Source organism: Saccopteryx leptura, chromosome 9 (assembly GCF_036850995.1).
Source record: "Saccopteryx leptura isolate mSacLep1 chromosome 9, mSacLep1_pri_phased_curated, whole genome shotgun sequence".
NCBI lineage: Eukaryota > Metazoa > Chordata > Mammalia > Chiroptera > Emballonuridae > Saccopteryx > Saccopteryx leptura.
This window is the reverse complement of record NC_089511.1, coordinates 74,559,254-74,572,250: the sequence shown is the minus strand read 5'-3', so window position 1 is coordinate 74,572,250 and position 12,997 is coordinate 74,559,254. Positions and strand designations below refer to the sequence as shown.

General features: G+C 40.7%; 1 protein-coding gene across 5 annotated transcripts in view; it reads left to right on the top strand.

Moving 5' to 3' along the window:
* Nucleotides 1-12,997, top strand: part of CFAP70 (cilia and flagella associated protein 70) — a 172,418-nt gene that overhangs the window by 38,199 nt on the left and 121,222 nt on the right. For 4 of the 5 annotated variants that reach the window (XM_066348832.1, XM_066348833.1, XM_066348831.1 and 1 more), the window contains 4 exons: nt 231-410; nt 3,285-3,467; nt 4,807-4,901; nt 11,619-11,718. In XM_066348832.1, the coding sequence (XP_066204929.1) occupies nt 231-410; nt 3,285-3,467; nt 4,807-4,901; nt 11,619-11,718 (558 nt within the window). The remainder of the gene's footprint in view (nt 1-230; nt 411-3,284; nt 3,468-4,806; nt 4,902-11,618; nt 11,719-12,997) is intronic. The other variant, XM_066348835.1, reaches the window with a different exon arrangement.

Genomic DNA, 12,997 nt, shown 5'->3' with positions numbered 1-12,997 from the left:
GGGGAGGAGCAGGAAGCATCAACTCCCATATGTGCCTTGACCAGGCAAGGACAGGGCTTCAAATCGGGGAGCTCAGAATTTCAGGTCAATGCTTTATCCACTGTGCCACCAGATGTCAGGCAAACTTGACCTTTCTACCTTCAACAGTGATATAATATTCAAATGAAATAAGGGAAAAAAGGGAGATCTCTGGCATTTTCAAAATATTGCATAATTTTATTTTTTTCCAGCAATGCAGTCTTGAAGTTAAAGTATCTGTGGCAGAGCCTTTACTGACAGCAGCCCAGATCTTAGGAGGCAACTTACTGAAGGTCACATTGGAGGCTGCCTACTCTGTGCCTGAATCCTTCATTCCAGTAGGGCCCATGCAGAACTATGTGGTTGGTCTGCAAGTTCCATCAGGTGGAGAGGTAAAGCTCTATAGCCAGATATAGATTTAAACAGTCATATGGGCATCCCTTCTTCACCTGCTCAGATTTCATTAAAAGCAAGCTCTGTTAATGACTGAGAATTATTTTAGGCTTAAAAAAATAAAGTTTGCTTCTGTTTTATAAATGGATTATATTTATAGTTCATATATTAAATGTAATATACTATAGATTACATATAATTTACTATTTACTATGCCAATAAATACATATTTATGATGGAAAATATGTAAAAAATTTTTAAATTAAAAAATTTTGGATGTATTTCTACACAGATTATTATGCATAGGTTTTGTAGATTTTGTATAATGTACTTTATTATACAAAACTTTCTCTTAATTCTTAGTCCAAATTTCTATAACACAATTGTGTATGGGTCTTTGGGGCTCCTGATAGAGATTTCCGAATTGCTTACTAAAAGGGTTTAATTAGTTAATACTCCCACCTATTTTATTGCCATTTTACATTTTCAGTATATTGTAGAACCCCTCCAATACCTGTTCACCATTTTACATTTCCAGTAGCAATGCACAAGGTTCCAATCTCCCACATCCTTTCTAACACTTATTTTCCGTTTTTTGATAATAGTCAATATAATAATATGTTTGAAATGGCATCTCCTTGTGGTTTTGATTTGCATTTCCCTAATGACTAAAGATTTTGAGCATCTTTTCATGTGCTTTTTGGTCATTTGTAAATTTTTTTGGGGGGAATATATATTCAAGTTCTTTGCCAACTTTTTGAATCTTGTTGTTGAGTCTTTGAAGTTCTCTGTATATTTTAGCTATTAATGCCTTATCATATATGTGCTTTGCAAATATTTTCTCCCATTCTATGGGTTGTCTTTTTTATTCTGTTGTTAGTACCTTTTGATGTACAAAAGGTTTTAATTTTGATGAAGTGCAATTTGTTCATGTTTTCTTTTCTTGTTCATAACCAAGAAATTATTGCTAAAACCAATGTCATGAGACTTTCCCCCTGTTTTCTTTTAAGAGTTTCATAGTTTTAACTCTTAAGTTTAAGCTTCTGATCCATTTTGAGTTAATTTTTGTATATGATGTTAGGTGAGAGTCCAACTTTTTTATTTTGCATATGGATAACTAGTTTTCTCCATTGAATGGTCTCAATACCCTTAATTTTGACAATTTTTGCCAATGTTTTTATTATTGAGCAGCTTTTTAGAAGTCCTTCCTCTGCCATTCCAGAAATGTTCTACTTCACAAGTTTTTAAACTTAAAGAACTAGAATAGTTGAGTTATAGGGTATGCCAATTTAAATTTTCACTAGGACTTCAAAAGTGCTTTTCATGGTTGAACCAATTTATACTTACATCAACTATACTGCTCACAAAAATTAGAGGATATTTTATTGCTTCATATTCATTTGAAAATATCTTCTAATTTTTGTGAGCAGTATATATATGAGAATAACATTTCTTTAACAATATTTACACTTGACATTTTTTACTTTCATTCTGCAAATCTATGGTTTAAGATGGTATATCTTTTTTTTTTTTTTTTTTGTATTTTTCTGAAGCTGGAAACGGGGAGAGACAGTCAGACAGACTCCCGCATGAGCCCGACCGGGATCCACCCGGCACACCCACCAGGGGCGATGCTCTGCCCACGAGGGGGCGATGCTCTGCCCCTCTGGGGCGTCGCTCTGCCGCGACCAGAGCCATTCTAGCGCCTGGGGCAGAGGCTAAGGAGCCATCCCCAGTGCCCGGGCCATCTTTGCTCCAATGGAGCCTTGGCTGCGGGAGGGGAAGAGAGAGACAGAGAGGAAGAAGGGGGTGGGGGTGGAGAAGCAAATGGGCGCCTCTCCTATATGCCCTGGCCGGGAATCGAACCCAGGTCCTCCGCAGGCCAGGCCGACGCTCTACCGCTGAGCCAACCGGCCAGGGCCTTTTTTTTTTTTTTTTTTTTTTAACAGAGACAGAGTGAGTCAGAGAGAGGGATAGACAGGAATGGAGAGAGATGAGAAGCATCAATCATTAGTTTTCATTGCGCGTTGCAACACCTTAGTTGTTCATTGATTGCTTTCTCATATGTGCCTTGACCGTGGGCCTTCAGCAGACCGAGGAACCCCTTGCTGGAGCCAGCAACCTTGGGTTCAAGCTGGTGGGCTTTTGCTCAAACCAGATGAGCCTGCGCTCAAACTGGCGACCTCGGGGTCTCGAACCTGGGTCCTCGGCATCCCAGTCTGACCCTCTATCCACTGTGCCACTGCCTGGTCAGGCAGTATCTTATTGTTTTAATGTGCATTTCACTTATTATTGATATCTAGCATGTTTTTATTTAAATGTTGGATTTTATAATTTCCTTTCCTATTTACAGCTTTACCAATTTTCTATTGCAAATATATTTTAGTTAATTTATAGACATGAAAATGCCTAGATTTTAGGCCTTTGACTATTTTGTTTGTTTTTTAGAAGATAATTTTTAAAAAGCTACATCATTACCCTTATATAAAATGGCAGAGGAGGTTTAAACCAGTTCAAAGGAGATGCTGAAGAAATGACCCATGTGTAAGCAATCGGACTGTTAAAATGAATTTGCTAATAATTCAAAACTTGTCAGCCACAGGGCGGTAATCAAATACATCTCCACTAGACAAAATACATTTGTGAATCTATGGAGAAGAATATTTGAATTATTATACATTTTTAATAAATTACAGAACTATAAAATATCACAAAGGCAATAAAGGGCAGAGCCCTTCCACAGAATCAGATAATCACAGAAGGGTCAGTTAGATAATACCCAGCATTCCACGGAAAAGATACTTCAGTAATCCTTTTTGCCCCGTCCAAAGTCTTTTGCAAAATCTCCTGATGTATGCTATTAATTTCTGCAGAAAGATTATCCTATTTTCTTCAAGAATGGAATTCTGAAACTTGGAGGGGAAAGAGAACCTATTCCCCGGCCCAAAAAATGGCCTATTGCCAACATTCTGGCTCCAGGAGCTAATAACATTCCTGATGCATTTATTGTTGGTGGGCCGTATGAGGAAGAAGAAGGAGAACTCAACCACCCTGAGGTGAAAGTTATGCAGTTTTTATTTGATAAACTCAGTGCACTGACATAAGATAAAATATTTTCTGAATCACTATAATTTATATATATCGTCACCTGTTAAAATAAAGCAATTACATGTCAAACTAATAGTTATCTAATTCTGATTTAAGTTACTTGACATCTTAACTCCAGCAAACAAAGTAATTGATTTAATTCAAATTTACCTTTACTTTAAATTTATTTTTGAGTAGGTAATAATACAGTCATAGGTCAAAATAAAAAATTAAGAGTTATGCTGTTAAAATCTCCCTCCTTCCTCCTAATTACTTCCTAGATCAGGGGTCGGGAACCTATGGCTCGCGAGCCAGATGTGGCTCTTTTGATGGCTGCATCTGGCTCTCAGACAAATCTTTAATAAAAATAATAATGTTAAAAATATAAAACATTCTCATGTATTACAATCCATTCATTTCCTACAGCTCATGTTCATGGTTGCGGGTGGCTGGAGCCAATCACAGCTGTCCTCCAGGACAACACCAAATTTTTATTGGATAATGAATAATGTACACAAGTCACTGTATGGCTCTCACAGAATTACACTTTAAAATATGTGGCATTCATGGCTCTCTCAGCCAAAAAGGTTCCCGACCCCCTGTCCTAGATCATCACCCTAGTATCCACCTTTATTATAGTTACTTGTAGTTTCAGTGAAATAATTTATAAGATGAGGGTGGTTGAATTACTTTCAATATCTGACACTAACTATTTTAAGTAGTAGAGATAAAGCTAAAATATTTGAAAACATGTGCAGTGTCTTTTCTCATTATTGTGATTAGTGGAAATTCATATCATTCATTTTTAGATTTATATTTTCATTTAGATTAGATGTTTTATTTTAAATACTTAGATTTTATGTTATATTTTGGTTTAAATCATTAGTTCTCAACCTTAGTTGCTCATTAGAATCACCTGGAAAGCTTTTGAAATAATAACAATGGCCAAGCCTTAGACCAGATCAATTATATAATAATTTACTTTTAAAATACCAATGCCCAGGTATTGATTATATTTTTAAGAAGCTTCTAAATAATTTTAACAATTTTAACATGCATTCAAGGTTGAGAATCACTGATTGAGTTTATATGAATTAGTACTGGATTGATGTAATTTACGTACTTTATTAATAGTATAGTACCCTAAAATTTAAGATGGTGTAGTATTTAAAGTAGTAGTCATACTTATGGTAATAGTAGTAATAAAAGTATTGTGATCAAATCCATTAAAAGAATGACCCAGTAATTGAACAGGACGAAACCATGGCACACTGAGAGAACAAAAGTCTCTATCTTATTACTTTACAGGACAGGGAATTTAGGGTCCAAGCAGAGTGCTTAAAGAAAAGGATTATTTGGGACGTGGAAAGTCGTTTCTATCTTGATCCTCCTGCAGTAGCCAGGTAGGAAAATAAAGAGATTATGTATGAACAACAAAGACTATATAGGTGGGAAAGAACTGTTGCTTTTGTTAGTTTTATCTATATTTGAGGTAAACTGATCTGAGACTCTCTACATTGCGTCTGCTCAAAACAGAGGCTTTAGTGATGGTGAATTAACCAAAGTGAGTTATTATTTCTCTTCCATATAAAAGAACTTCAGAGCTGGTATGTATGCTGTCTCCTCACTGTTATTCAGTCTGAATGTTTCTTTTTGCTTTATCTTCTTTAACATGTGTGCTCCATCCACAATGTTGTCTCATGGTACAAAATAGCTGTTGGAGTTCCAACCTGCACATTCACATTCCTGACAGGAAGTTGGAAGCAAGGAGTGCTTATGGATAAAAAAAAAAGGACACATATTGGCAGTCCTAGCCCCTCTTAAAGAAACTTTCTGAAATTTGACAACCTCTGTTTATATCTCATTGGTCACCTCTAGATGCAAAAGAGACTAGGAAATAGTGTTTTTGTTAGATACATTGTTGCCCAGATTAAATCAGGATTTAGTTACTAAAAAAGAACAGGTCACTTTATATTGAATGGGTAACTACTAGTCTCTTTCACAATTACCTAGTGATTAGAGAAAGATGAGGAGTAGAGGATTATCAATATATGTATAATCTGAATGAACTATTTTATTTTCAATTCATAGATTATTTCTTAGAATTACAGAAAAATTGAAGAGATAATTTTGAGAGTTCCTGTACACCTCTGGTTCCCCATCTGATCATTGTGTTTAAGATGAATATACAGGCCCTGGCCGGTTGGCTCAGTGGTAGAGTGTTGGCCTGGCGTGCGGAAGTCCCGGGTTCGATTCCCGGCCAGGGCACACAGGAGAGGCGCCCATCTGCTTCTCCACCCCTCCCCCTCTCCTTCCTCTCTGTCTCTCTCTTCCCCTCCCACAGCTGAGGCTCCATTGGAGCAAAGATGGCCCAGCGCTGGGGATGGCTCCTTGGCCTCTGCCCCAGGTGCTAGAGTGGCTCTGGTCACGACAGAGCGACGCCCCGATGGGCAGAGCATCTGCCCCCTGGTGGGCGTGCCTGGTGGATCCTGGTCGGACGCATGCAGGAGTCTGTCTGACTGCCTCCCCGTTTCCAGCTTCAGAAAAATACAAAAAAAAAAGATAAATATGCATTGTTGGATTTAATATGCTGATATGTTGTTAAGGCTACAATGTTGCTATTATTACTTCAAACAAAGTTATCAATTTGATCAATTAAAAATAAAAAAGATAAAAATATTCACCTTCATTTATTTTATTCTCTGAATCTCTTCCTTTCTTTATATAGACACAAATTTCTGACATCATTTTCTTTTCTCTGTATACTTTTTTGCATTTCTTATACCAGGTCTACTGGCCACAAATTCCCTCCAGTTTTGTTTGAGTAGATCTTTATTTTTCTTTCACTTTTGAATATAATTCCACTGGATACAGAATTCTAGGTTGGTGGTTTGTTTCTTTCAAAACTTAAAAAAAAAATTTCACTCTACTTTCTTCTTGCTTGTATGGTTTCTGAAGAGAAGTCCAATGTAATTCTTATCCTTGTTCCTCTATAGGAAAAGTCTGTTTTATTTATTTTTAAAATTTATTTATTTTAGAGAAAGAGAAATGTTGATTTGTTGTTCCACTTATTTATACATTTATTGGTTGATTCTTGTATGTACCCTGATCAGGGATTGAACCCACAACCTTGGCATATTGGTATATGTGCTGCCGAAGCGAGCACCAACCTTGGCATATTGGGATGATACTCTAACCAACTGAATTACCAAACCAGGGCTTTAGGAAAGGTGTTTCCCCCCTCCCCCAACTTCTTTCAAGATTTTCATTTTCTCTTTGGTTTTATACAGTTTGAATATAAATACCTAGGTGTAGTCTTTTTAGTGCTTATTATTATGCTTGGTGATCTCTGAGCTTCCTGGATCTGTGGTTTGGTGTCTGTCATTACTTTGGTAAAATTCTCAGTCATTATAACCTCAAATATATCTTTTAGTCCTTTTTCTCTTCTCCTTTTGGCATACCTGTTGCATCTTTTGTAATTGTCCCACAGTTATTAAATATTTTGTTATTATTATTTTTCAATTTTTCCCCTTTTCATTTGAGTTTGGGAAATTTTTATTGGCATATCTTCAAGGTCACTGATATTTTCCTGACTATATTCAGCCTACTGATAAGCCCATCAAATGAATTCTTTACATTTGTTGCAGTGTTTTTGATTTCTAGCATTTTATTTTGATTCTTTCTTAGAGTTTCATCTCTCTGCTTAAATTACCTATCTGTTCTTGTGTGTTGTCTGCTTTTTCCATTAGAGCCCTTCACATATTATCATACATAGTTATTGTAAATCCCTATTTGATCATTCCAAGATCTGTGTTATATCTGAAAATAGTTCTTATGCTAACTTCATCTCTTCAGACTGTATTTTTCTTGCCTTTTAGCATTCCATGCAACTTTTAATTTTATTTTTTGAAGGTCATGAACATGAAAATTTATTTAATGACAGTAGTCTGGTTTTGTAAATTTTTAAATTAAAAGCTAGACAGTATGCACTGGGTAATAAGAAATGAGGGAAATAAGTTTTTTAGTGGCAAGGAGCTAGACTGTGTTTAATGTTTGCTCTAGCTCAGGGGTCAGGAACCTATGGCTTGTGAGCCAGATCTGGCTCTTTTGATGGCTGCATCTGGCTCGCAGACAAATCTTTAAGAAAAATAATAATAATGTTAAAAATATAAAACATTCTCATGTATTACAATCCATTTATTTCGTACCGCACATATTCATGGTTGTGGGTGGCTGGAGCCAATCACAGCTGTCCTCCAGGACAACACCAAATTTTTATTGGTTAATGCTTAACGTCCATGGGTCATTGTATGGCTCTCACGGAATTACATTTTAAAATATGTGGTGTTCATGACTCTCTCAGCAAAAAAGGTTCCCGACCCCTGCTCTAGCTGTAGGTGCTATTGGCTTCAGTTTCTTTCTCTCTCCCCTTCCTTCCTTCCTTCCTTCCTTCCTCCCTCCCTCCCTCCCTCCCTCCCTCCCTCCCTTCCTTCCTTCCTTCCTTCCTTCCTTCCTTCCTTCCTTCCTTCTTTCCTTCCTCCCTCCTCCCCTCCCTCCCTCCCTCCCTCCCTCCCTCCCTTCCTCCCTCCCTCCCTCCCTTCCTTCCTTCTTTTCTCTCTCTCTCTTCCCCTGTTGTCTTTGGGTTTACCTCAGAACTCTTTCTTAGATAGGGTCTATGTTTTGCAATCTCTCAGTTATAACCCACTGTTATTATACTGGAATCTTGTTGATGTAGTGATAAGGTGTTGGGGAGGGGATGTGTTCTATAATCCTATGATTAAATTTCAGTATTTTAATGGGATTGAATTCCTGGACTTTTTTTTTTTTTTTTGTATTTTTCTGAAGTTGGAGGCAGTCAGCCAGACTCCCGCATGTGCCCGACCAGGATCCACCTGGCATGCCCACCAGGGGGCGATGTTCTGCCCATCTGGGGCGTCGCTATGTTGCAACCAGAGCCATTCTAGCGCTTGAGGCAGAGGCCACAGAGCCATCCTCAGCACCCGGGCCAAGCGATGCTCTGCCCATCTGGGGCATTGCTCTGTTGCAACCAGAGCCATTCTAGCGCCTGAGGCAGAGGCCACAGAGCAATCCTCAGTGCCCGGGCCAACTTTGCTCCAATGGAGCCTTGGCTGCGGGAGGGGAAGAGAGAGACAGAGAGGAAGGAGAGGGGGAGGGGCGGAGAAGCAGATGGGTGCTTCTCCTGTGTGCCTTGGCCGGGAATTGAACCCGGGACTCCTGCACGCCAGGCCGACGCTCTACCACTGAGCCAACAAGCCAGGGTAATTCCTGGACTTTGACCTTTAGAAGTATTTAATAGCCTTTTTTTCTTCCTGTCCTTATGTGAGGCAGGAAACCTAGATGATGCTGGACGTGTCTAATTGCCCTTCTTCTGGGTCAGATAAGGCTCTGGTAAACAATTCCCCTTGAAAAACGCTCGGAATATATTTCAAAATGGTTACGTTTTCCTTCTCTCTACCCAAAAGTATTTTTATACTATCTTCACTGTGAGAATCTGCTGGGGCTTCCTGTTTTAAATCCCCAAAAAGTGTGGGGACCCCTTAGCACTGGACTCCTAGGAGATTTTAACTCTCTGGCTCATCTATACTCAGCCTCCAGCAATGTGTCAAAATCACCCTTAAATTGTTTCTATCTGTTATAGACTCCAGTAGCTTCTGTGGCCTGTAAGCTGATCTCAGTTGTGATTCTCTCTCTGTACCTGTCTCTCCCAATTTCAGTGTGGCACTTTGCCTTATGACTTCAATTCCTAGGTAGATCTATGAAAAGTTGTTGATTTTCAGTTTCATCAGCTTTTTCCTTGTTGTGAGGAAAGTAGTAAAACTTCTAAACTTTTTTTTCTTGATGACAGAGAAAGAGAGACAGAGAGAGGGACAAATAGGGACAGACAGACAGGAAGGGAGAGAGATGAGAAGCATCAATTCTTTGTTGCGGCACCTTAGTTGTTCATTGATTGCTTTGTCATATGTGCCTTGACTGGTGGGTGCAGGGGGTTGCTACAGCAGAGCGAATGAACTCTTGCTTAAACCAGTGACCTTGGGTTCCAGCCAGAAACCTTTGGGCTCAAGCCAGCAACCCTGGGGTCATGTCTATGATCCCCAGCTCAAGCCAGTGACACTGCGCTCAAGCTGGTCAGTGCATGCTCAAGCCAGTGACCTCGGGATGTTGAACCTGGGTCCTCTGCGTCCCAGTCCGATGTTCTATCCACTGTGCCACCACCTGGTCAGGCTCTAAACTCTTTTTTTCTTTATTCATTTTTAGAGAGGAAAGAGAGAGGGAGAGAGAGAGAGATAGAGAGAGAGAAGGGGGGGAGGAGCTGGAAGCATCAACTCCCATATGTGCCTTGACCAGGCAAGCCCAGGGTTTCGAACCAGCGACCTCAGCATTTCCAGGTCGACGCGTTATCCACTGCGCCACCACAGGTCAGACCAGGCTCTAAACTCTTTACATGTCAGTCAGCTGATTCTGGAAGCCGAGATAAGTATATTTGTGTGTGTGTGTGTGTGTGTGTGTTTGTAACAGAGACAGAGAGAGGGACAGTTAGAGACAGACAGACAGGAAGGGAGAGAGATGAGAAGCATCAGTTCTTTGTTGCAGCTTCTTAGTTGTTCATTGATTGCTTTCACATATGTTCCTTGACCTGGGGTCTATAGCAGAACAAGTGACCCCTTGCTCAAGCCAGAGACCTTGGGTTCAAGCCAGCGACCTTTGGGCTCAAGCCAGCGACCATGGGGTCATATCCATGATCCCACGCTTAAGCCAGTGACCCTGCCCACACTTAAGCTGGATGAGCACGTGCTCAAGCCAGCAACCTCGTGGTTTTGAACCTGGGTCCTCTGCATCCCAGTCTGATGTGCTGTCCACTGAGCCACCACCTGGTCAAGCTAGCATATTTTATACTATTTTTACATACTTGTCTGATTATTTCTTTAGAAAATATCACTAGAAGTGGAATTTCTCAGTCAAAGAATATGAACATTTTAAGGCTTTTGATTCATATTGCCAGATTGCTCTAAAAAATGTTTAGTTTGCCTCTGTTAGCAGTATAATAGAATTATTTTTAGAATTTTATCGACTTGAGAAGGTTTATAAAACCCACTTAACTGATAAAAAAAAGTATATGTATGTATTTTATTACTTTTTTTTAAGCAAGTGGGAAAGAGAGGAGAGAGACAGAGAAAGAGAGACAGGAACGGAAAGAGATGAGAAGCATCAACTCATTGCATCACTTTAGTTGTTCCAGGATTACTTCTCCTATGTGCCTTGACCAGAGGGCTCCAGCAGAGCCAGTGACCCCTTGCTCAAGCCAACAATTTTAGGTTCAAGCCAGTGACCTTGGGCTTGAAGCCTGCAACCCTTGGGCTCAAGCCAATGACCATGGGGTCATGTCTATGATCCTACGCTAAAGCCAATGACCTCATGCTCAATCTGGGGAGCCTGTGCTTAAGCCAAGGAGCCTGTGCTCAAGCCAGCAACCTCAGAGTTTCAAACCAGGGACCTCAGCATCCCAGGTCGATGCTCTATCTACTGCATCTCTACCAGTCAGGCTGTATTCCATTACTTTTTACTGAAGCTGGAAACGGGGAGAGACAGTCAGACAGACTCCCGCATGCGCCCCACCGGGATCCACCCGGCACACCCACCAGGGGCGACGCTCTGCCCACCAGGGGGCGATGCTCTGCCCACCAGGGGGCGATGTTCTGCCCACCAGGGGGCGATGCTCTGCCCACCAGGGGGCGATGTTCTGCCCCTCCGGGGCGTCGCTCTGCTGTGACCAGAGCCACTCTAGTGCCTGGGGCAGAGGCCAAGGAGCCATCCCCAGCGCCCGGGCCATCTTTGCTCCAATGGAGCCTTGGCTGCGGGAGGGGAAGAGAGAGACAGAGAGGAAGGAGGGGGAGGGTGGAGAAGCAAATGGGCGCTTCTCCTATGTGCCCTGGCTGGGAATCAAACCCGGGTCCCCCACACGCCAGGCCGATGCTCTACCGCTGAGCCAACCGTCCAGGGCCTCCATTACTTTTTAAAAGAGAGGAATATTTCCCTTTAACCTAAATTATACTAACTCCATTTTTGCATATAATGCTAATGGGCTGATTCTTGATATGCAGTTTTCAGAAGCGAGTTGCTGATTGCCGACTCTGGCCTGTAGAGATCACAAGAGTTCCTCTGGTTACTGCACCCAAGGGGAAAGCTGCAAAATTTGATAAGGTAAACTTATTCACTTAAAAGTATTTATATAAGAAATGCTGGCCTTGACTGGTAGCTCAGTGAATAGAGTGTCAGCCCAACTTATGAATGTCCTGGGTTCGATTCCCAGTCAGGGCACACAAGAGAAGCAACCATCTGCTTCTCTCTCCTTCTTTTCTTCCCACTGCCAGTGGCTCAGTTGGTTCAAGCCTTGGCTCTGGCTGCTGAGGATAGCTTGGTTGGTCCAAGTGCATCAGTTTTAAGCAATAAAAATAGCCTGGTTGATTCAAGCATCAGCCTAAGATGGAGGTTGCAGGGTGAGTCCTGGTCTGGGTGCATGCAGGAGTCTGCTTCACTATCTCCCCTCCTCTCACTTAAAAAAAAAGAAAAAAGAAATGCTGTTTCTAGGCCCTGGCCTGTTTTCTCAGTGGATAGTGCATTGGCCTGGCATGTGGACATCCCAGATTAGATCCCTAGTTAGGACACACATGAGAAATGATCATCTGCTTCTGTTCTCCTCTCTCTCCCCCTTCTCTCTCTGCCCCTTTTGTAGCCAGTGGCTCAGTTGGTTTGTGCATCAGCTCTGGACACTGAGGATAATTTGGTTGATTCGAGTATCAACCCCAGATCAGGTTTGCCGGGTGGATCTTGGTCAAGGCACATGTGGGAGTCTGTCTCTCTATCTCCCCTCCTCTCACCTAAAAAAAAAAAAAAAAAAGAGAAATGCTACCTCTAATTCTAATAACAATGGAAAGTATGAACTGATGTGGCTGCTTCAAATGATCTTGATTTGTTGAGTAGTTTCTTGGTTTAGTGCTGAAAATCTCATGTCCCAGGAAACTCCCCTGTCCCTGGAAAATCAGAAGAACATGTCACCCTAGCTCCCTATTGTTCATTAAAAATTACTTATCCTTTATTCCCAGACATCTTATTTCCCTTTAGCCCTTCATTACAGTTTACCATAAGTAAAACCATACAAAATAGCTATTTTTATAGGGCAAAAGTAGTTAAATATTGGCAATATGGTTCAACCTAATAAATCTTTCTGAATTTCTTTTAGACTTCAGACTTACAATGTTTTAGCCTGCTACTATTAGAGTATTAGGGTTCATATATGTACTACTGTTTTGAAAAGATATAGTTTTAATGAGTCTTGAGCATGTCTGGTCTTTTATGTTTGTCAACTTCCAGTAGGTAGGGATGCTGTCACAGACTGCTTTGTAGCAATACTTTTTTTTTAAAGACTTTATTCAATTTTCACAGAGAGAAAGAGAGAGAGAGAGAAAGAGAAGGGGGGGGG